Source organism: Vicugna pacos, chromosome 6 (genome assembly GCF_048564905.1).
Source record: "Vicugna pacos chromosome 6, VicPac4, whole genome shotgun sequence".
NCBI lineage: Eukaryota > Metazoa > Chordata > Mammalia > Artiodactyla > Camelidae > Vicugna > Vicugna pacos.
This window is the reverse complement of record NC_132992.1, coordinates 72,133,174-72,155,290: the sequence shown is the minus strand read 5'-3', so window position 1 is coordinate 72,155,290 and position 22,117 is coordinate 72,133,174. Positions and strand designations below refer to the sequence as shown.

Sequence of the window (22,117 nt, the reverse complement as noted above, 5' to 3'; positions counted from 1 at the left end):
TTTAATCAGAGAGACTCTGCTGTTTGCCAGTTTATATATTTGAGGTCTATATACCAGTGTATTTTTGAAAACGTTAAAAATGAGACCGAGTTTTTCAGGGGGAAGTGGAGGATGAGCTCTCAGGGATTACTGAAGGGTTGGAGAAACAAAAGGAGGTTTTCAGGTAGGAGGCAGTCAATAATAGTGCCATGTGCTAAAGGAGAATGAGGATTAAAAACAGCTGACTGAAGCTGGCAATTCCAAGGTCAATGGCAACCTTTGAGAGAGAGTTGGTCAAAATGGTAAGAGATAAAGAAAGGTTATTTTAGAACCAGAAATCACACGGTGGGCCACAGAACTAAGGAAACTGGGGGTTTAAGGCCTCATGAGACATAGAAGAGCTAGGGAGTTCGGCGGGATCAACTGGAGCTAGGACCTAGAGCAGGGAGGTCAAGGATCCAGGAGGAGAATTCATCTTGATGCTAAAATTACCCCACTTTACAGAGAAGAAAATCAAGGCACAGAAAAGTTAAATAACTCACAGGGTCTCACCAACTCAAGAGCTTCCGCTTTTTTCTATTTATCCTTTTTTGTTTCCAGAAATGGGAATAAAGTCATGTACATGACACAAAGAAGTACAATGTTTTCTACCCAGAAAAAAATATAGAACCAAAGGAGCCAGACTTAAGAAACAACCATAAAATCAGAACACAGGTGTACAATAGTTCAAATGTGTCTAGATACGCTGAGGCAAGAAGACAGTTTCCAGTGCCAAATGCCCGAGATTGTCATTGTAAACTGGGTGCCACTGGCCCCAACCCTAGAGAACATTCACAGCCATTTCAAAAATTTATCTGCCAGTTTCACCTCCAAATTGGAACTTCTGAAACTGAGATTCACTCAGGGTCCTCCGTTGAACCCTGAAGAAATCAGTGTGATTACAGACCAGCTGCTGAAGCAGATGGAGTGATAAGGAATTCCTTCATATCTGAGTGAGTGAGAGTGAGTAACTGGTGTGAAGCAAAGATCCTCTACGTCAGTGTATGCCTGTCTCTCGGATGAGGCAGGAAAGTACCAGGGCAAGGAGAAAAAAACAAAAAAAAACTGAATGGTTTTCTTTTTCACTCTCCAACTAAATGAAAAATGTGAGAAGCAAAGAGTGTCTCCTCCCTCCTATGTATCTGTCAGCACATTTGCAGGAGGCCTGGCCACATCCCGGGCACTGGCTGGAGGGGGAACACAGCCTGACACAGCACATTCGCTAGTATCCGAGCCCTCGCCTGGGTGGTCTGCTGTTACTCCTTTGATTAAGCTCCCAGGCTGGAAGAGCTGGAGCTGCTCCTAATGATAGCCGGGTCCTGAAATCTCACACTGGCCCGCACAGAGAAGGCCAGTGCTCCCTCTGATTCCTGGCCTCCCACTTCTCACCGCGGAGCTGGGCTACTTGGCCACATCCTTCTGTTCACTGATGGCAACGACCACAAAGGGTGACGTCTGCATGTGCAGAGTGCTGCAGCTGTGAAGCACACTTCGCCTGGCCCTGGGTATGGCAGAGATAGGGAGACCCACACTCAAGCTCGACTCCAGCCCCCTGTCAGCTACCACAGCCCTCCTCCCCCCCGCCACATGCAAAAGATGCTTCTGGAAAACCCAGCTTTCAGGGGTGTACACATTCTTTCTGCAGGATCCTAGTCCCAAAAGATAACCAGCCTCTCACGTGCCATGGGAAAGAACTAGATTTGAGCTGATCTCTGTTCCAATATGTAGGTATTTGTGCAATAACCATATGTTAAGAACACATATCTCTATATTTCAAGCATTCACGTGCTGGTACAGACATTTCTGAAGTGGCCATAGTGGCCACTCTGTGTGGCAGGGGAAGTTCCATATTCTCATCTATTCTAGGCTATAAATAAAGTTAAATCATAGAAGAAATGGTAAAAAAAAAAAAAAGTAATTACAAGAGAAACGAGGTTCTGTTTTTAGCCACACAAATTCCTAAGAATCTAGCCTCTAAGGTAAATTCTGGGTAACTCAAAGTTTTCTTATCAAATTTTTGGGTCATCAGAGTACTTTGCTTCTTTTCTTTTGGCTAGTTTACTGTTCCTCCGCATCTTCACTAGTGATCAGGGAGGCAAAGGAGATGACACTGCTTCATCCTACAATCTATCTTCCTCCCAGCTACCTGAGTGATGCAGCTAAAAGGCAAAGCCCGTTTGTCTCTGTGGCTCTTCGTCATCTAGGAGATAAAGGGTGAGTTCCTTCACAGGGCATTCAAAGCTCTCCCTGAATCAGGCCTTGTCTTCTCATCCAGCTTCCATCTGAGCGGCTCCCTGCCGGCACCCTATCCTCCACCACCACCAACCACTAGCTTGCTGCTTCCCCACATACACACATGCTAGCCTGTATTCTGGAGCCTGCCCTACTCTTCTTCTGCCACCCACCCGCCTATCTTTAAGATTCAGTTAAATGTAATCTGGCTCCCACCACTACCCAGAGACAGGGTTAGGTATCCCTTTTGGCAGTTTTGTTATTCCCTAGAAATATCTCTGCATATTCCAGGCTAGTACTATCATGTGTTACATGGCTGTCAACAGCACCAGATTGTGAGTTCTTTCACACCAAGGTCTATGTCTCGTATCATCCCTGTGGCTTAGTACCATGGCCTGGAACACTCTTAAGAGTGTAATAAAATGTCTTTGAATGAATGAATTAAAAGAATACATTCAGATAAAAAGTTTTATGCAGATTACTGCTAAAGCTTTAAAGGGCTAAGTAGCTAAAAGTATAGACAAAATAAAATGATTTTTTGGATTTCCCCCCAATTTTAAATTTTTTATATTCAGTTTTACAAAATAGCACAAATATTTACAATCAGCATTCCTTATTTAGTGGAAGGTCTCAACACCTTGCCCAGAAAAGCAATGTAAAAATATATCAGAGTTTATAGGATATAATTAAAGCAAAACTCAGAGGAAAATTCATAGCTTTAAATATAGTAAAAAACAAGAATGAGTAAAAATAAATGAACTACCCAACTCAGGAAATTCAGAGTAAATAACAGAATAAAGCTAAGGAAAGCAGAAAGAAGGAGATTAGCAAAGGTAAAACAAAAAGATAATCAATTAACAAACAATAAAACAACAGGATGAATAAATATATCCAGAACAATCTTATCAAAAAAAAAAAAAGGAAGGGGGAAAGAAAATATTCATTACCCCTATCAGATATATGAAAAAAGAAAACACAAACACAAAATAGGAATTGAAAATAAGGAAACAGTCACAGGTAAGAGGAAATAAAAACCATTTAAAGTGACCGCTGGATACAAAGTCGTTTCTGGTGGAGCTGAGTTGCGGGTCTCATGCCCCAAGTCCAGAGGGAAGAACAGAGCTCTCACCACGTTCTGTCTGGATGCCCACCTCTCATCAGAAACCACAGATACCTTATCACTTGCCTCAATGAGTAAGGAACTAAGGCAACTTTCTTTCAAACACAGCAAGGAATGAAAGGAAATGGCTAGCAAACAAATGTCCCAGGGCCCATAGTAAGCCATTATAACACGTTATTATTTACTAGAAAATGAACAATAAAATAATTTTCCGAATTCCAAATTAAGGAATTACTTTCTCTGAGGGAAAATAATACAAATAATATATCCTTAGTTTTTCAATAACAACATTCATTTTGGTAACACTGCATTTTATCCAAAAACTTATTTCCAATCAAATTAGAAACGATTTATTACTGAAAGCCTTTTATGGTTGAAATAATAATCTTTTCCAAGCACTTCGACTTTACAAAGAGGTTTTTGCATACTATCCTCATGACCCTGTTGTATTTTCCTCATCCACAAAGACTCTGAGGTTGACAGGAGTTGAGAGAGTTGCCCATGCTCACAAAGCCAGTAAGTGGCAGAAGAAGGCAGGTCCCTAGATGGCTAACCCAGCCCTTTTCCCACTGCTCCACCGCACTTAGGACAAACTACAGCACCTCCCTCAGTACAATACTATCCACTCTGTTACCAAGGCTCTAAAAGTTAAGACTGACATCTAATGGCAAGTTCAGATCCTGATGAAGTCTGATGGAATTTTAATTCACTGGCACTGAAATTCTTCCATGAGAAAGATGGACAGAATGGGGATGACTTTCCAATTAGGATACAATCACCTTGGATTCCTGCAGGATCAGGATCCTATCATTTTGGTAAACTTTACCATCTACCAAATGATAGGAGGTGAAAATATGTAAACACTAATATTGGCTATTTATTTTTTTACTGTAATTGCAAAGAAAATTTCTTAATGTCTTGGTGCTTCTAGTTGCTCATTAAAATTTGGAAACATAAGCACTAGTCAGTGACTCAATTAAAAAAGTGCAGCAGCCCACTGGCCTTGGCCCTTCCTCATATCCACTTCACATCTCAAAATTCCTTCCCATTCTACCAGGGTCATGAGATTCCATTCCCTCTTCCCATCATTCTAACACTAAAATCTAACTATCCCACTCCCTTCAAGTCTCAACGCTGCCCGTGTAAGATTCGTCACTTTCTAACTCACCTTAGGCCTCCTCATGTACTCCCCTCCAACTAGTAAGGACTTGAAAATGAATTACACCCTCATACTCTGGGATGAAGCTGAAGTAAAGCTAAGGCTTACCCTAAATTTTGGTCCAAAATTTTACACAGAGAAGTAGGGCACCACCAGGGAGCAGTGTGCTGCCTACTTTTAACACGAGCTTGAAGTAATTTTCAGCTTCACTTTTTTCTAGACTTGATTATCACTAGAGTTGCCACCGATTAAAGAACATAACACGATAAGGATATCACAAAATACAACTGTGGAGTTAATAACAGTAATTGCTTTGGAGGATTTTGATGCTGTTTTGCATTAAGGAAAAGGAAAAAAGACGGCTTTTACTTCCAGTTAAATACCATGGGGATAATCAGCAAGAAGGGCAAAAAGAATCCTGAAGTTCTTAAAAGTTTCATCTAACTTTGCTGTGTTGTAAGCTTGTAAGTATATATATATAAGTTAAAGTCAAAATCCTGGTATCCATTGAGCTTGTCTGATGACCTTGATTACACCATTCATTTCATTCATTTCAGCCTCAGTTTCCCCCATCTGTAAAATGGGGAGAATAATATGTGTTGGATGAGGGTACCCTGAAATAATTCACTAATCAGTGCCCAGAAGACATCCTGCTATTATGAGATAAAAGGTGGTACAGTCTGAAAAAAAAAAAGTAAAACGTAATATGTCATTCTGGTAAAAAGATTTATAAGACAAACTCACTGGAAAATTTTACCAAAGAAATAAGTTATTTTTACAGATTCTTTAAAAGTATATTTAACAATGGAATACTACTCAGCCATAAAAACCGACAACATAATGCCATTTGCAGCAACATGGATGCTCCTAGAGAATGTCATTCTAAGTGAAGTAAGCCAGAAAGAGAAAGAAAAATACCATATGAGATCGCTCATATGTGGAATCTAAAAAACAAAAACAAACAAAAACAAAGCATAAATACAGGACAGAAATAGACTCATGGACAGAGAATACAGACTTGTGGCTAACGGGGGGGGGGTAGAGGGTGGGAAGGGATAGAATGGGATTTCAAAATTGTAGAATAGATAAACAAGATTACACTGTATAGCACAGGGAAATATACACAAAATGTTATGATAAATCACAGAGAAAAAAATGTGACAATGAGTGTGTATATGTCCATGAATGAGTGAAAAATTGTGCTGAACACTGGAATTTGACACAACACTGTAAAATGATTATGAATCAATAAAAAATGTAAAAAAAAAGTATATTTACAGCTGAACATTCAAGTCTACTTATCTATGGATAGGTACATTATATCTAGCATCGGACTTAACTTTGCAATACCTATAGAGAAACTTTTTCTTTAAAGCTGAAGAGGAACACTTTCATTCTTGAGCTCGAAACCAATGAATATTTATTCAACAGGCATCAGCATATGGGAATTAGTAAAGACAGGGAAGAACAGAGTACCCTGTTGTTAATCCTATCCATTGGTCCAAAGAGCTCTTTGACACTCCACACTGTCCATACCTGCTGGGTGAGGAGACTGATGTGAGTGGATGGAGAATACTGCCTTGCTGCCTGCTTCTCAGCTAGCCGCTGAAGTTCAGCTGTAACCATACTGGGGTTGTACCGTTTGCCATGTGAAGAGCCATCTTCTCCCTCCTTTTGTGTTTTGGCTACTAATGAATGCTGCTTGCTTGGATGGCATGAACCTGCTAAAAAGAGAAAAGTTTTCACCCACTTTGGAAAAAGGCCCTGAACAACTTAGGATGACAGATAAATCACAGCCAATAGATGCTTTACTTTACTGAATCCTAGGGCTCTCTGACATCATAAGGAGCAATGAACTATCTTCAAATGTTCACAAAAGTAAAAATAAATCCATATTATACCCTAGAAGTTCTTCCTACCACCAAACTGATACATGCATTTATTTGTTTTTATTACGTGCATTTTATTACTGTGCATTTGTTACTATGAATGCTTCACAAAAAAATAATTTTCATCATATGTAGTGGGGAATAATTGATCCTAGAATTTACTAATCTATTAAGATTAGATTCATTAGAATAAAAAAGTATAGCCTTGAAAATTTTAATTGTTTTTCTTGTTGTGACTGCACTTGTCAGTAGTCTATGGCATCCACTGTAAATCATCCACAATCCTTGTTACAAAGCTCAAAAAGGAAAGAGGGAGAGAAGCAAAACTGAGTGTATTTAAAAAAACAGCAATAACTCTATATTATCAAATGATTGATTTTCCTTTCAGATTTCAATTTTCTTCTTTCAACTATGTCAGAGAATCCTGTAATTTCTGAGCACTGAAATTCCGGTAAAAAAGAAATTAGTTAATATAAAAATTAAGGTTTCTATGTTTTTCTACAATAAAGTCACACACCTCATTGAAAAAAAATTTTAAATCCAGAAAAGCAGAAACAGTTTGTGTTTCCTTTCTGTCTTATTAATGTCTCTATAAGCACAATCATTCTGTATATATAATTTGGTGATACTGCTTTAAAAAATCTACCTTTTTCATGTTTATTATCTGACATATACAAAATATTATTTGCAATAATGTAGAAGTTATAAAGCATATTATAATGAACACCTGTGAACTGACCACCCAACTCAAGTACATTAACATGCATCAAGCCATGTGCTCCTCCTCATCCCTATTCTCCCCTTACCATGCCCTTCTTTTAAAAATAGTTTTATTTTATGTATTTTTGTGTTTGTGTGTGTATGCTTGCTTAACAAAATTCTAGTTAATTCTGCTTGTTTTTGAGCTCTATAAAAAGGGTATCCTACTATATTGATACCATTGGAACTCTGCTTTTGTTATTTAATAATACACTTCCAAGATTCACCCTTTCTAAGTACAGCTGAAATTCATTAACTTTAATGTGCTGCTTGGTATTCCAGTTTTCAAGTACACTGCAACTTATTTTTCTATATGCTCTTTAATGGGTATTTTGGTTATTTCAAGTTTATTGCTCTTATAAACAGTGTAGCTGGGAACACTCTTGCATATACCTCTTGGTACACATGTGGAAGAACTTCTCTTGTGTTTGTGGCTAGGAGTTGGGTCATAGGGCATGTGAATTTTCAAATTTATGTGATAATACCAAAGTGGTAATTTTTTACAAACAAAATATAACAGCTCCTGCCAATTCACGTCCCCTCCAACACTTAGTATTGTCAAGTATCTTAGTTCTTCCCTCTTTTAAGAGTGTAAAATCTCACCATATTCTTCATTTGTATTCACCTGATTAATAATGATGTTGTGCACGTTGCTTCATTTCTGATTATCACTGATTACTTTTCTACTGACATTTTTCTACTGTCTTTTCTTACTGAGTCTTACTTTTGCTTCCTACCATAAGATCTTAAAGATAGCCTCCCTTATTCTATTCTATAAGCTTAAAGTTTTGCATCTGAAATTGACAATATGGATAATGTGAGGCAGGGATCTAATTTCACTTTTATTCCTGTATGGATAACCAATTATCCCAGCACCATTTACTGAGAAATGCCTCCTTTTCTATTGTCTACAATGCCATCTCTGTCATCTATCAAAGTTTCATCTATCTGTGTGATTGTTTCCAACTTTCTATTCTGCTCCACCAGTCACTTTGTACCTTTTCCACAACTATACTTTCTTAATGATCACCTCTCTATATTCTTAATAAGGCACTTTTCCATCTTTTTTTTTTTTCTTCTTCAGCAGGTTGTTTCTCACTATCCTGGATCTTTTGTCTTTTCACTATCATTTTAGAATAGGTTTGCAAAGTACAACAACAAACCTGCTGAGATTTTGGTTGGAATTGTGTTGAATCCAGAGATCAATTTGATGAGAACTGAAACATTTATTATATGAACTCTTCATATCCATGGACACAGTTAATTTATTCATTTATTTAGGTTTTCTCTAATGTCTCTCAACAAAGTCTTGTAAAATTTCATTATAAAAGTCTTTCCTAAATTTACCCCTAGATAGCTTACAGTTTTTATGCTATTGTAAATGATGCTTTCTAAAACACTGTTTTCTTGGTGATATGGTTGTACAACAGTGTGAATGTACTTAATACCACTGAATGGTACACTTAAAAATACTTAAAATGACAAGTTTTATTATGTATATCTTACCACAATACAAAAAAAGTTTTCTAATTCTTTGTTGCTAATATATTAAAAAGTTATTGATTTTTAATATTGATTTTATGATCATCTATGCTGCTAAAATAGTTATTTCTAAAATGCATCTGTAGCTTATTTTCAGTTTTCTTATATAGATAATGTATTATCTGCAAGTAAATACATTTTATTTCCTCCCTTTTGACCCTTATGCTTTTAATTTCTTTTTCTTGTCTTATGCTGGCTCTTGACCTCTAATAAAACACTGAATAGAAGCAATGTTAGGGGGCATCCTCTTCTTGCTCTTAACCTTAAAAGGAAAGCTTTCAACATCTCTCCATTTACACTGATACCTCTTGTAAGATTCTGGCAGATACCCTTTTTCAAGTTAAGAAGGCTTCCTTCTCTTCTAACATGCTGAGAGTTATTAGCATGAATGAGCATAGAATTTTATCAGATTTTCTGCATCTACTAAGATGATGAATACAGTTTTTCTCCTTTAATCTGTTGATGTAACAAACAACATTTATAGATTTTCTAAAGTTAGACCCCTCCTGTATTCCTTGGATAAACTTGTTTATGGTATCTTATCTCTTTCATATGTTGCTAGATGTGGCTGGCTTACATTTTGATTAGAAATTTTGCATGTGTTCACAAATGAAGCTGTCTGTAATCTCCCTCTCTAATACTGCCCTTAACTGGTTTTGTTATCAAGATTAAATAGGCCACACAGAATGAGTTAAGGATTACTGTCTCTTTTCCACGCTCTAGAAGAATTTTAGATTGGAATTATCTGTCCCTTAAAAGATTGTCAAGACTTACTTACTAACAATCTGTGCCTCACGCTTTCTTTGTAAGAAGATTTTTAACTACTATATCAATGACCTTAATACTTACAGGACCATTCAGGCTTTCTCCATCTTCTTGAGCCAATTTTACTTATGCTGTACTTTTGTAGGCACTATCCATTTTGTATAGGTTTTCAGTTTCATTGGAATAGAGCAGTTAACAGTATTCTAATATTTTTGTCACCTGTGCTACATCTGTATTTTCTGTCTGCTTTCCTATCCCTTATGTTATTTATCCATGTCTTCTCTCTTGATTAGTCTCTCCAGAGGTTTCTCCCTCTTATTAGGCTTTTCAAAGAGCTTTTGGCTTTGACATTTTCTCTGCTGTACTTTATTTTTGAATTCTATAATTTTTGCTGTTATTTCTTTCTTTCTCCTTTAGACTTACAATATTGCTGTTTTTATAACATATGAAATCAGATACTTAGCACATTAATTTTCATCCTTGCTTCTTTTCAAATATAAGTATTTAAGGCAGTAAATTTCCCTCCAAACACTGACTTTCATTGCTCTCCACACATCTGAACATCAAGTTTTTTCATTATTTTTCAATTATAATACCTTTACACCTATTTCCATTATGATTTCTTCTTTGACTCTTTTTAATTTTGAAATACATGGGGACTTGTTACACATCTTTTTTGTTATTGACATTTAATTTAAAAGCAGTGTGGACAGAGAATGTGGCTGTTATGATACCAATTCTTTGACATCTGTTGTCTTATTTTATGATGTAAGTATGACATGACTGGGTTTTTACAAATGTATCATGTGTACTTGAGAAGGTGTCTTCTCTAATTATTGGGTAAACAGTTTCATAAATGAGTAGTAGATAAAGCTTATCATCTTGTTCAAATCCTCCTTATCTTTGCTGATTTACAAAATCTGTTTATCTATTAATAATAGGTAGAAATATATGGAAATCTCCCACCAAGACAGTGGATTTGTAGATTCCTCATGTAGTTTTATCAGTTTTCGCTCTATTTATTTGGAGGTTATTTTCTTAGGTGCACTCGGAACTGTTTTATCTTTCTGCTGAACTAAACCTCTTGTTTTTATGTAATTATTCTCTATGTCTGTAAGAAAATTTTATATCTTAAAGCCTAATACAGTCAGAGATTTTAAGTTAATTAGCATATATTAATATAGCTATACCACCTTTTTGGTATTTACATGGTACTTCCTTCTTCATCCTTTTACTTTCAACCATTTCACGTCCTTATCTTTACATGTGTCTTTCTTTGGTAAACAATATACAGTTGGATTTAAAACAAATTCAATCTGACACTCTTTTAACAGGTTCAACTCATTTATATTTATTTGACTCTTGATACATTAGAACTCGGTTTATCATCTTTTACATTTCTACTTCTTTATGCTTGTGTGCTTCTGTTTGTGGGTGTTTTTCCCACCCCAACCCATTTTTCTTTTTCCCATGTTTAAATTTCTGTATTTCAACTTTTTTAGTGGTGACCTTTGAAATTTGACACTGTATCTAATCTTGGAAAAGTTTAAAGTTAAATAGTATCATAATCTCATTCCCAAACTATTTAATCACCACAGAGAAATTTGACTCCAATCACTTATAGGCTATTATTGTTGTCTATTATTATATTGTTGAGTATATATTGTTACCTATATATTGTTGTCTACTACTGTTTAACCCATTCAGATATGTTTTCTGACCACAGTGGAATTAAGCTAAAAGCCACTTATAAGAAGTAGAGAATGCCAACACTCTGAAAATTAAACAATATACTTATAAACAATCTATGGGTCAAAAAAGAAGTCACAACAGAAATTAAGAAATATTTTTGAACTGACTACGTTCTTCTGTTCCTTATCCTCTGGGAAAGGTATGCAAAAGGAAGATTTAAAAAAGAAGTTTTGATGATAATACAGGTACTGGAGACATTGATCTCCCTGAATTTCTCTCACATGGGAGAAAAAAACTTAAACCTGAACATTATTGATAAATATTATTACTACTGATTTTAGAAGATTAAATGATAAGAATAATCATTTGGAATTTGCAAAAACATATGTATGTGAATATTCATATTTATGACTTATTAAACTAGACCATTTAATATCTCTGATTCAAACTGCGTATTATAATATCCATTTCATTTGACATCAGATTCTGATTAAGAAATACAAATCAGCTATTTATAAAACATAGCTTAACTGTAACTCACCTTAATATGGATATTACTAAAGTGTTTAAAAACTTGACCAATGTTAAGATACTCTCCAATCTACTGATTTAATGGAATCTCTATCAAAATCCCATCTGCCTATCTTTGCAAAAATCGACAAGCTGATCCTAAAGTTCATATGAAACTGCAAGAGATCCAGAATAGCTTAAAGAATATGAAAGAGAAGAAAAAAGTTATACAAATCACTATTGGTGATTTCAAAACTTACTATAATGCTATAGTAATGAAGACAATCATAACACAGGAACAGACATATAGATCAGTGGAATAGAGTTGATACTCCAGAAATAAACCTTTACATTTATGATTAAGTGCCAAGACAATTAAACAGGGAAATAATACTTTTTTGACAAATGGTGCTGGGACAACTGAATATTCACATGCAAAACAATGATGTTAGACCTTTATGCCACACCATACAAAAATTAAATCAAAATGGATAAAAGATCTGCATATAAGAATCTAAACTATAAAATTCTTAGGAAAAAACACATATAAATCTTTGTGACCTTGGTTTTTCAAATATGGTATCAAAAGCACAAGCAACAAAAGAAAAAATAAATTAGACTTCATCAAAATTAAAAAATTTTGTGCTTCAAGAAAAAGAAATGGCAATCAACAGAATGAGAGAAAATATTTCTAAATCATGTATCTGGCAAGGGACTTGTACCCAGAACATATAAAGAACACTTACAGCTCAACAATAAAAAGACTAAGATTGCAATTCACAAATGGACAAAGGATTTGAATAGACATTTACCTAAAGAATGTATACAGATGGCCAATAAGCACATGAAAAGATTTCAACACCATTAGTCATTAGGGAAGTGCAAATAATAACCACAAAAATGAGACACTACTTCAAACCCACCAGTACAGGGAAAATCAAAAGAAGAGACAATAATAAGTGTTGACAAGCATGTGGGGAAATTGGAACCTTCACATACTTTGGAAAACAGTTTGGAAGTTCCTCAAAGAGAGGAACCACAAAGTTACCATATGACCTAGCAATTCCACTACTAGGTACACACCCAAGAGAAATGAAAACATAAGGCCACACAAAAACTTGTACATGAATGCTCATAGTAGCATTATTCATAATAGCCAAAAAGTAAAAACAACCAAAGTGTCTATCGACTGATATATGGATAAACAAAAAGTGTACAGCTAATCAATGGAATATTATTCAGCCATAAAAGGGAATAAGTACTGATACATGCTACAAAATGGATGAGCCTTGAAAATACTGTAAGTGAAAGAAGTCATTCACAAAAGACCACAAATTACATGATTCCACTTACATGAGATGTCCAAAATAAACAAACCTATGGATACAGAAAGCAGTTTAGCAGTTGCCAGGGGCAGTGGGAGGAGGAAATGGACAGTGACGGCTAACAGGTATGAGGTTTCTTTTAGGATAATGAAAATATTCTAAAATAAGATGGTGGTGTTGGATGCACAACTTCGTGAATATACTAAAAACCACCAAATTGAATACTTTAAAGTGGTGAATTTTATGGTATATAAACTATATATCAATAAAACTATTATCAAAACATGGGGAAAAAACTTGACCAATAATACGGATCTACCTCATCTAAAATTAAATACCCTGTTTTAAGAATTCTTTGGTTATTTATTCAGGTCATACTTGACGTTAAATGCACTGAAAAATGAAAAATACTAGTATGTCTGATGTTGGGAATAAACTACTTGAATCAGAAAGAATGCATATAGCACACTCAGAGATCTACAGTTATCTGCAATGCGAAATCTCCTGACTAGACTGTAATTTCCTAGTAAACAGAAGTCCTGTCTTACTCGTCTCTTTATTCCCAGCACCTAAAAACTCCTGTCTCATTTTCTATCAATGAATGAATGCCACTGGACCAAATGCCAGACTCTTCCTTTGTCACATCAGAACTCTGCAGCATGTGTCCCTTTACCTTCCAAAAGAAAACGCAAAGGGAAGAGATGACATTCTTTTTAATTGGGGCGGGAAGGAGCTGACATTGCAGATTGCCTTTCATTTTCTCACTCACCTGCCTTTGCTGAGGCGGGACGAGACAGTTTCTGACTATAGATGTGTGCAGCACTTTGGAAAGAGGAAAAGGGACCAATGGTGTAACTGCCTGATCGACAGCGTGGCAGGCCAGCAGGGCTTGGTATGTTTTGTGTCCCAGGTTGTACGGAGGGAGAGGCACCGTCAGGGACCGTGCTCAGTAAAACTGCTGGCTGGTGAGGCATGCTGGGGATGGCTGGAGAAATCTGAGATAAAGAAGAATGGTGGCCTGGTCCTAGTGAGAGGTCAGAGGTTGTAATAATAGATGACAAATGGGTGTTGGGAATTTTCTGCAGAAGAGTAGCAGGGGGACCAGAGAAAGAAGTAGAGGAGGAATTGGTACAGGTTAATTTAGCCTCTTTTTCCGCTGAAGTGGTAAATCCTATTAAAACAAAAACAAATAAACAAACATCATTTTAGGGAAAACTAACATATAATCTCTATAGAGCATGAAGTAACCATTTTAAAACATTAAAATAATCTTGGCATGAAACAGACATAATGAAAAATACAGATTTTAATGAGTATTCATCATGAACTTAATGAATTTTGCCTACTGAAACGACCTGGCAACAGAAATACTTTATTTTCAGTCCTTTGTACAAGCTGGAGTTGGGACTACCTCCATCAACCAGAGTGGGTATTTTTCAAACATTAGGACATTAGGACAAAGTTTCTGGTAATGACGGTGAACTCCTCTCCTGCTTTTCACACTTCTAGGAAAAAAAAAAAGTTTCTAAACATTAAGAAAGTGAAAACTTCCTTGGAAGGAAAGTAGGTTATTAGTAGATAAGAGGAAAATTTAAGGGAAAAGGAAAAGCAAAAAAAAGGAGCAGCTTTGGAGTAATGTCACATGCTCTAGAATCATTTAATATCTGATGACTTTTTTTCATTTAGAAATTTATCAGAGAGCAGCAAATCTATGTAGGTTTGAAGTCACTCACGAGATAACTTATCAGAGTGAATTTCTGTTGCTTGTTGCTGTTTGGGCTGCTTTATTTTCACTTCTTCCATCGTTTCAGGGTGATCTGAAATAAATGAATATTGAGTTTAGGCTCTGCTACTAATCAAATGCTAGAGAACTGCTCTACATATAATTTTGTTTCCAAAATATAACACAATTAGCAATCAATGTTAGGAACCACTGCATACTTTTCCAAGGATGGCCACACCCACAGACCTGTTGAGTGGGACACCAACCAAATGATTCCCAACTAGCTCCAACCCTAGCTCCAGCGGACTAAACCAGGGAAAGATACATAAACCCAGGGCAGCCATCCATGGACTGCCAACAAGTGAGGACATGCCTGGAAAAGAAAATAAGTGAGAGCAGTCAGACACCTCTGCCAAGAATTCAGACTTGGGCAACTAAGAGACCAAACTGGTTGGCGGTACCCACTGTAGCAAAGGAGCCATAATATGTATGGAGCAGGAAACTGCCAAGAGGTGGAAAGAACAGCCCCAATATTTGTTGGCATGATACCTGGATGCGACAACGGCTCTGTATCTTCAAGTGATCTCCTCGGTTTCACTTGAATAAGTTGAGAGAGTTTACTGGAAATAGGCTCATCAGTATATTCAATAACAAAATCAGTCTAATAAATTCCCACTGTAATAAATGAGGGATTTTTTACAACTACAAAATTTTGAAACAGAACAGCCAGAGCTAATCATATACTTAGAGAAATATTCCAAAATCTTCCTCAAGGGTGAGGTTCACACAAAAACTTAAGGAAGGCCATTTTACAGAATACCTTTCAGAATGAAAGAATAAGGACATTTGAATTCTCTTCTCCCATCACCACCAGCAGTGGTAATACTGTCACACATTTGTGTGCTCATGTTTGAAATGAGTCCAGATACTATCAAATGTCATAATGTTGTTTCCTTGATTGAGGTCTTCCTTATAGACCCTCTAGTCATTCTTGGTTGCTATCGACAGGTAGAGACCTTCTTAGGCACAGGTAGTCCTTAACACATGAACTCCAGAACTTCCAAGGACCCATCAGGACAAACAGGTGCTGCTAGTCCACGCTGTTAGGCTTCACCATTTCTGCCAGGGGAGGAGCTGCTATGTGAACGCCAAGCCAGAACCTCACCTCCCTCAGTTAGCATACTTTTCTCAACCTCCCTTCCCTAACACTGTTCCAGGAGCTTTCCAGAGTTTCCACCAAACTTCTTTCTGTATTTACTCACCCACCCTTATCCACCAGACAATACATATTATAAAGTCAAGGATTATGACAGTCCTGGTGCCTGTATCTCTAGCAACTATCACAATGTCTGACACATAACATGTGTTCATAAAAAAAAATACATAGAAGGAATGAACGAAGAGATGAATAAACTAGCTTTAGAACCCAGGTAAGTTAGGAGAGCTCAAAGAATACGGCTGGATTCAGAAGGATTTCTACTAATACTTTGATTAGAAAGTGAGACAAATAGGCTTTTGTAGACTAGCCTCTGCAGCTAATCAGTTTTTAAAACATTAACATTGTTTCCTTGGGAAAACTGGCTCTACATTTTAAATGACCAATTTTCCTGGCAGTTTCCACATTGGACTATCATAGCCTGAAGAGGAGGGAAGAAGTCTACATCTTTAAATCCAGTGGTTAACACACTACAAAACTAGCATATTGTTATCTATGTCTTATGTTTCATCTAGATTTTAAATGACTCTTACCCTGGAAGCATGAGTTTTGTTTATAACTGAGTATTGTTGCTATTTTTGTTCATATGACAGGAGCTAAATAGTTTGGTCCACATCAATTCCAAAATCCCCAATCATGGAGTTCCCTAGCAGTAAAAAATTTAGAAAGGCATGGAAACATTCTGGGCTAGCACATGACTGAAGGAAGCCAGCAGCATCCAGGGCTTGGGACTAAGGTTGTTAGACATCCCACCAGGTATGGAACAGCCCCAGCCAGCAAAGAATTCTCCTGCCCCAGTGCAAACTGTGATGAGCTGGAGGAAACAAAAACTTTCACAGAGTGAGAAATAATCACTTGGAGAGGCAGAAGAGCAGAGATTAAAAGAGCACAAGCTTTGAGTCAGGCAGACTATGGTTCAAATTCCTGTTCCACTGTACGGTGAAGGGCACCCTGGAGCAAGTTACTCCATCTTTTCCAGCTTCTGCTTCCTCATCTATAAAAAAGTTTTATAATAGCACCTACTCCATATTTTCTAGAAGAAAAAAAATAAGGTCATGTCCAGTAAATAGGAATATGAGTGCTCAGTAAATGTTAGCTATTATTAGCTTGTCTTGAAAAGCTCTCTGCTGTTAATCATCATAGAAAAAAATCAGACCATGTCCCTCTTCCACTTTTAGGACAAAAATGTAATGGCTCTGCATCCCCGACCCCGGCACTGCGAAATTTCACCACCTCAGAGTCCATCTGTGTTTAGGCAGCGTATTACTCTTGGCTCTCCTTTGCACATCTCATTTTTCACTTGTTCTTTTAATTTTTCATTTATTAACCAACATACTTACCACCCTTTGCCCCGCTATCAGAAAAACTGTTGCTGTTTTTAGAACTTTTTGAGTGAGTCCCCAGGAAGACACTTGCAGACTTGTTTTTTTGGGTATAAAAAGTCAACACCTCCTCCAGTTCAGCCTCACTGAAATGGGGAGAGAAAGTATGGTCAGAACAGGAAGCTGTTCTGGAAAATCTTTCCACCAGATTTTATTATGGAAATAGAGTAAACTGTAGAAGGGGAAAATGAAAAGCACAAGCTGCAAAACTCCCTATTAATAGATGGTTTAAAAGGAATATAAATGAGGCAGTCTGAAAACTTTAAAGCATGACACGGCTTTATTCGCTCCATAGTGAATTTTCTAGATCCACACTGTCCAATATGGTAGCCACTAGTCATATGTGACTATTTAAATTTAAATCAATTAAAATTAAACACACTTAAAGATTCCTTTCCTCGGTTACACTAGCCACATTTCAAGTACTCAGTAGCTACAACACAGGAAGTCCTATTGGACAGCTATGTTCTAGACCAGGAGTCAACGAACTGCAGACTGTGGGCCAAACCTGACCAGCATGAAATATAGCTCCCACTAAAAATAGTTTTTATATTTTGGTTTTTATAAAGCATATGCTAGAAAGACCATGTGCAGCTTACAAAGTCTGAAATATTTATGGCCTGGCCCTTTACAGACTGCCCACCCCACTCTGAGATAATTGAAATATATTCACCAAAAGAGTCACGTTGTTACATATAAGGACACTCACCAGTAGAACTAGGGAAGAGTTCCCTAACCATCTATACCGTGAAGGATACTGAACTAGATGGTCTCTAGGTCACTTCAAATATTGAAATTATATGCACTTTGCGGACATCCACAAAATGGGAAGTATGAGGAAACAGACGAAGGCCCATAGGATTCTTCCAGTTAACATGTTATGCATGGATTTGGTAACATCTATAGCAGCTTCTCAGTGGCCTTTTGCATTTGTTTCCTGGAGCCTAGCTATGTTCCAGAGAAGTGGCCTTCAAATGAGCAAAATATACCTGCATTATTACAAAGAACCTATCTGCCATCTTCAGAATACACTGCAATGACCACCTCAGAAATGGCTCCTATGAATCTCAGAGTAAACCCTAAGTTCTCCAAAGTAGCAAAGTGCCACAAGGTAAGTACCTCAAGTAACTTACACAGATCTAAAGCTGAGGCTGCAAGTGGACAATGCCTCTGCCTGTCAGTGTGTTTTATTCGGCCCTTCACAGAATACTGAGGGGGAAAGGTTAAGGCTGGTAAAATATAAACTGCTATATATTTTCTGTCTTATCCTCTGCCTGCTTCATAATGTATGTTTTCCTGCCTCACTCTTGCAGGTATCTGAAGTTATCAGTCCTGACAAAGGTATCCATGTACCACCTCAAACGTAATAAAAGAACTGATGCTGTCACATATTTCCAACAATCAACACTTAATCCACAATCAGAAGTAAATATGTTCTAAAATATTTTATCTCCAAATCTATACCATTGGTTAATATTAATTTAGAATTAATTAATTAATTAATTAATTTAGAATTAATTTTTAGTATCCAGTTAGGTCCAGTAGGGGAACACCCATCACTTTTTAAAAGGTTGCTATTTTTTCTTTTTTTATAATTTAGGGAGTTTGAAGATTCCTAGGAGGAACAAGAAATTAATTTTTTAACTTTAAAAGTAAAGCCATTTTCTGAACATAATCCAGTTTTTTTCTATTTTTATAATGTTGATGTGAGAAACTGCTTCTTGCTCTGTTTCTATACCTGCTTTATCAGTCATATTCCTCAAGACCCAAGAATGTCAACAAAATAACATTACACAATTACAAACACCTATAAAATGATCTATTTGTTTGTTGTGTGTTTAAGCACATGATCCCAAGGCTATCGTTAGATGCATACAAGGTTATTACGCACAGATCACACTATGTTGGTGGTTAATAAACCACCATCTGACTTGACTTACAAACCAACAAAGAGTTGATTATCTACTGCTTTTCTCCCCACTGTGACTCTGATGGTTGAAGACTAAGAGGGCTTTACAAATGTTCTATTCTTTATTTCAGTGGTTTTGTACAACTCTCTTGATTTAGAAAAAGGCTTTTCAGGGCAAGTCACAAAATTAAAAATTAAATGTCTTTATTACCTCTTCCTTTGGAAATAACACAGTAAATGGACAAAATGGCCTGGCTGATTTGTATCAAGATAGAGAGTTGAATGCTGAGATTTTTCAACCCCTAAAGGCCAATCTTAAGCATGAAGGACTTGTTTTATTTTATATAAATTAGGCGTAACCCTCACAGTGCTGAGAAACTGCCAATTCCTCAACCCACTCAACGTAGGCAAAATGTGGTCATCTCCAATGCATCAGTAGGTCAGGGATAAATTCAGAGCCAGTAAACACTAGAATCCTCTAACTTCAACTTTCCAAAGTGCTCCCTCAGCACTTCAAGTGGTGTGTACTTTGAAGGCTGTCTAGAAATACAGCCCAGATACCCAGCAGCAGTGTTTTGATAACTGAAGCCATGACAACAGCCAATAATTGGCTGAGATAACGGAGAGGCCAAGTCCATGAAACCCTTTTTCTCCTTCTAAGAGTGATTTTACTCACATCCATATGTTAGAAACAAGGGAATACTGGGAATTCAATGGGGGCTGTGGAAGATGGAATAAGATAGTTTTTATTAACCAAGAAAGCCTTCTACCTTGCTTGTCTGATGAACTCCTGAAAGTCTTCCGTATTCACCCCCTCTTCCTCTTCTTCCTCAAGTTTCTTCTTTGATTTCCTTTCAGCCATTTGTTCTGTTTCCTATCCAGGCCCCAACCCCCACAGAAAAACAACAAGATAAAACCGACTCCTGGTAAATGTACACTTCATCATCTGGTTTCATTACCTTTGGGTTATTAATTTGTCTTTACTTTCTGGTAAAAACATGTGATTCTCCCATGTACTTTTGCCATCTATAAATTTGATACATTACTTTCTGCCATTATTTCATGAAACATTTTAGAATTTCCAAGTAAGAGTTGCAGAATAAATATAAATTTTTATAATGTTTTTACTTTCTACTCAGGTAGCCCAGTGAAAAAAGAGCTTAGTAATGTCTGTGGTCACACTTGCAGCTTTAACAGTATGACAACAGAGACACTGTATTTTGTTACAAGTGGGGAGAGGAAAGTTAGGTCTTGGAAGAGTCTCCTATAGCAGCAACCAAATTGAGTAAATTCTTCACTTATATAAGACGTACCAAAATTCTCAACAAACCTAGAGTAAACTGTAGCTATGGTTTTGGTGTGTTGATATTGTACTGACCATTCCATACATTTCACAAAAGCCATTTAAACTTCCAGGCCTCAGCGTTTCCTTCCAAAAAATGGCCATAATCTCCCCCCTCCTCAAAGTGATGTTTCTAAAGCACTCTGAAAACTTTGGATAAAGGTGCTTTGCAAACTATTCTAACTAAATAGTGTATATTTAGGGCTTGGTTGTAAAATGAAGTCACTATCAAAAATATTCTAGAGAACAAAGTATAACTCTCTCAGGAAAGAAGACTGTCATTATATGAAATCCACAGTTCAAATTTGCTCTCAAATAGCCAACTAACCACTGCCTCTAGGCACAATAATGACAATGCAAATTCACAAAGCCCAAGATTCATCCCAGGTGCAGTAGCACTCAGAAGGAATACATGCCTTTAGATGAGAGTGAACTACAGTCACTGGGCCTTCACAAGTAATAGTAGCATTTCACTAGCTGGATGAAGGAGTGAGGTTCTACTCCCCGTAATAGTCACACACAGTGAATGATGGTGCTAGAAAACAGAAAAAGGACCTCTGCGTCCAGCTGGACAGAGGCTTTTAGCCTATTTCTGACAGCGTGTGACAATCCAAAGCCCAGGACTAACACAGGACCAACCTACCTTGTTGTACACAATGATAAAGTCACCCAGTTGATGGGCCAGGATCCTTCTGCGTTCCAGAAGTGCCAATCTGCGACTGGGTAATACCATCCTCAGTGAGTGCTGGAGGTTACTTGATGCTCGTTTGAGGAAACGAACCACTAGCTCCTATAAATTAGAGTCATTGGGGGAAAAAAGCAGGGATTATGCTAAGCCACCAAGACAAGCTATGATGGGGCTACACAACAGAGATGTAAGAAGACATATACTACACACTTCAACAAACAAGACTCGGGGCGAACAGATTAGGTATAACAAGGATACAGTAAAACAAGAACAAAACAAAACAAATGTATTCTCTTCCTGTAGTAAGCTGGCGATCAGAAAATCAAAATCAAATGTGTATGCAAATAGCTATGTAAAGTAGTGGCTGTAAGAATACCGTAATTCATATATAAATAGTACCATAATAATTCAAAGCACAGCTACCACTTCTAATAGGGTGATCAGAGAAAACTGTCTAGGGAAAGGAGCATTCAAGAATAGGTAGCAGAAGATAAAACCACGGGAGCAGGTGAAGTCATCAAAGGGGAGAAGGTAAGAGAAAGAATACATAAATATTGATACTTAGAGATAGGAAAGAGGAGGAAGAATCAGAAACAAACAAACAAACAAACAACAACAAAAACTATGGTAGAAACATCAGAAATGTAGAAAGAAACCCAGGAGAAACTAGTGTCATGGAAGCTAAGGGAGGAAAGGTTCCCATGTCAAAAATTTCCATGAGGCTGGAGCTGGAAAGGACCGCGGCCACTTTCAGCAGAGCAAAGAGAACAGAAAGAAGACGTTAAGAAATGAATGGGTAATGAAGAATACAGGTGAAGAAATTTAAGAAGTTTAGTGATGAAGGGA

The 22,117-nt window shown here is 37.0% G+C and overlaps 1 protein-coding gene across 11 annotated transcripts in view; it reads right to left on the bottom strand.

The window, feature by feature from the left end:
- The window catches only part of TTLL5 (tubulin tyrosine ligase like 5), a 255,265-nt gene that overhangs the window by 133,586 nt on the left and 99,562 nt on the right, over positions 1 to 22,117 (bottom strand). For 6 of the 11 annotated variants that reach the window (XM_072963454.1, XM_072963449.1, XM_072963453.1 and 3 more), the window contains 6 exons: positions 21,227 to 21,373; positions 20,012 to 20,115; positions 17,291 to 17,418; positions 14,745 to 14,828; positions 13,781 to 14,182; positions 6,066 to 6,253 (listed from right to left, as the gene is read on the bottom strand). In XM_072963454.1, the coding sequence (XP_072819555.1) occupies positions 6,066 to 6,253; positions 13,781 to 14,182; positions 14,745 to 14,828; positions 17,291 to 17,418; positions 20,012 to 20,115; positions 21,227 to 21,373 (1,053 nt within the window). Of the gene's footprint in view, positions 1 to 6,065; positions 6,254 to 13,780; positions 14,183 to 14,299; positions 14,517 to 14,744; positions 14,829 to 17,290; positions 17,419 to 20,011; positions 20,116 to 21,226; positions 21,374 to 22,117 lie in introns of those variants that run through there. The other 5 variants (XM_072963451.1, XM_031679271.2, XM_072963455.1 and 2 more) reach the window with 2 other exon arrangements.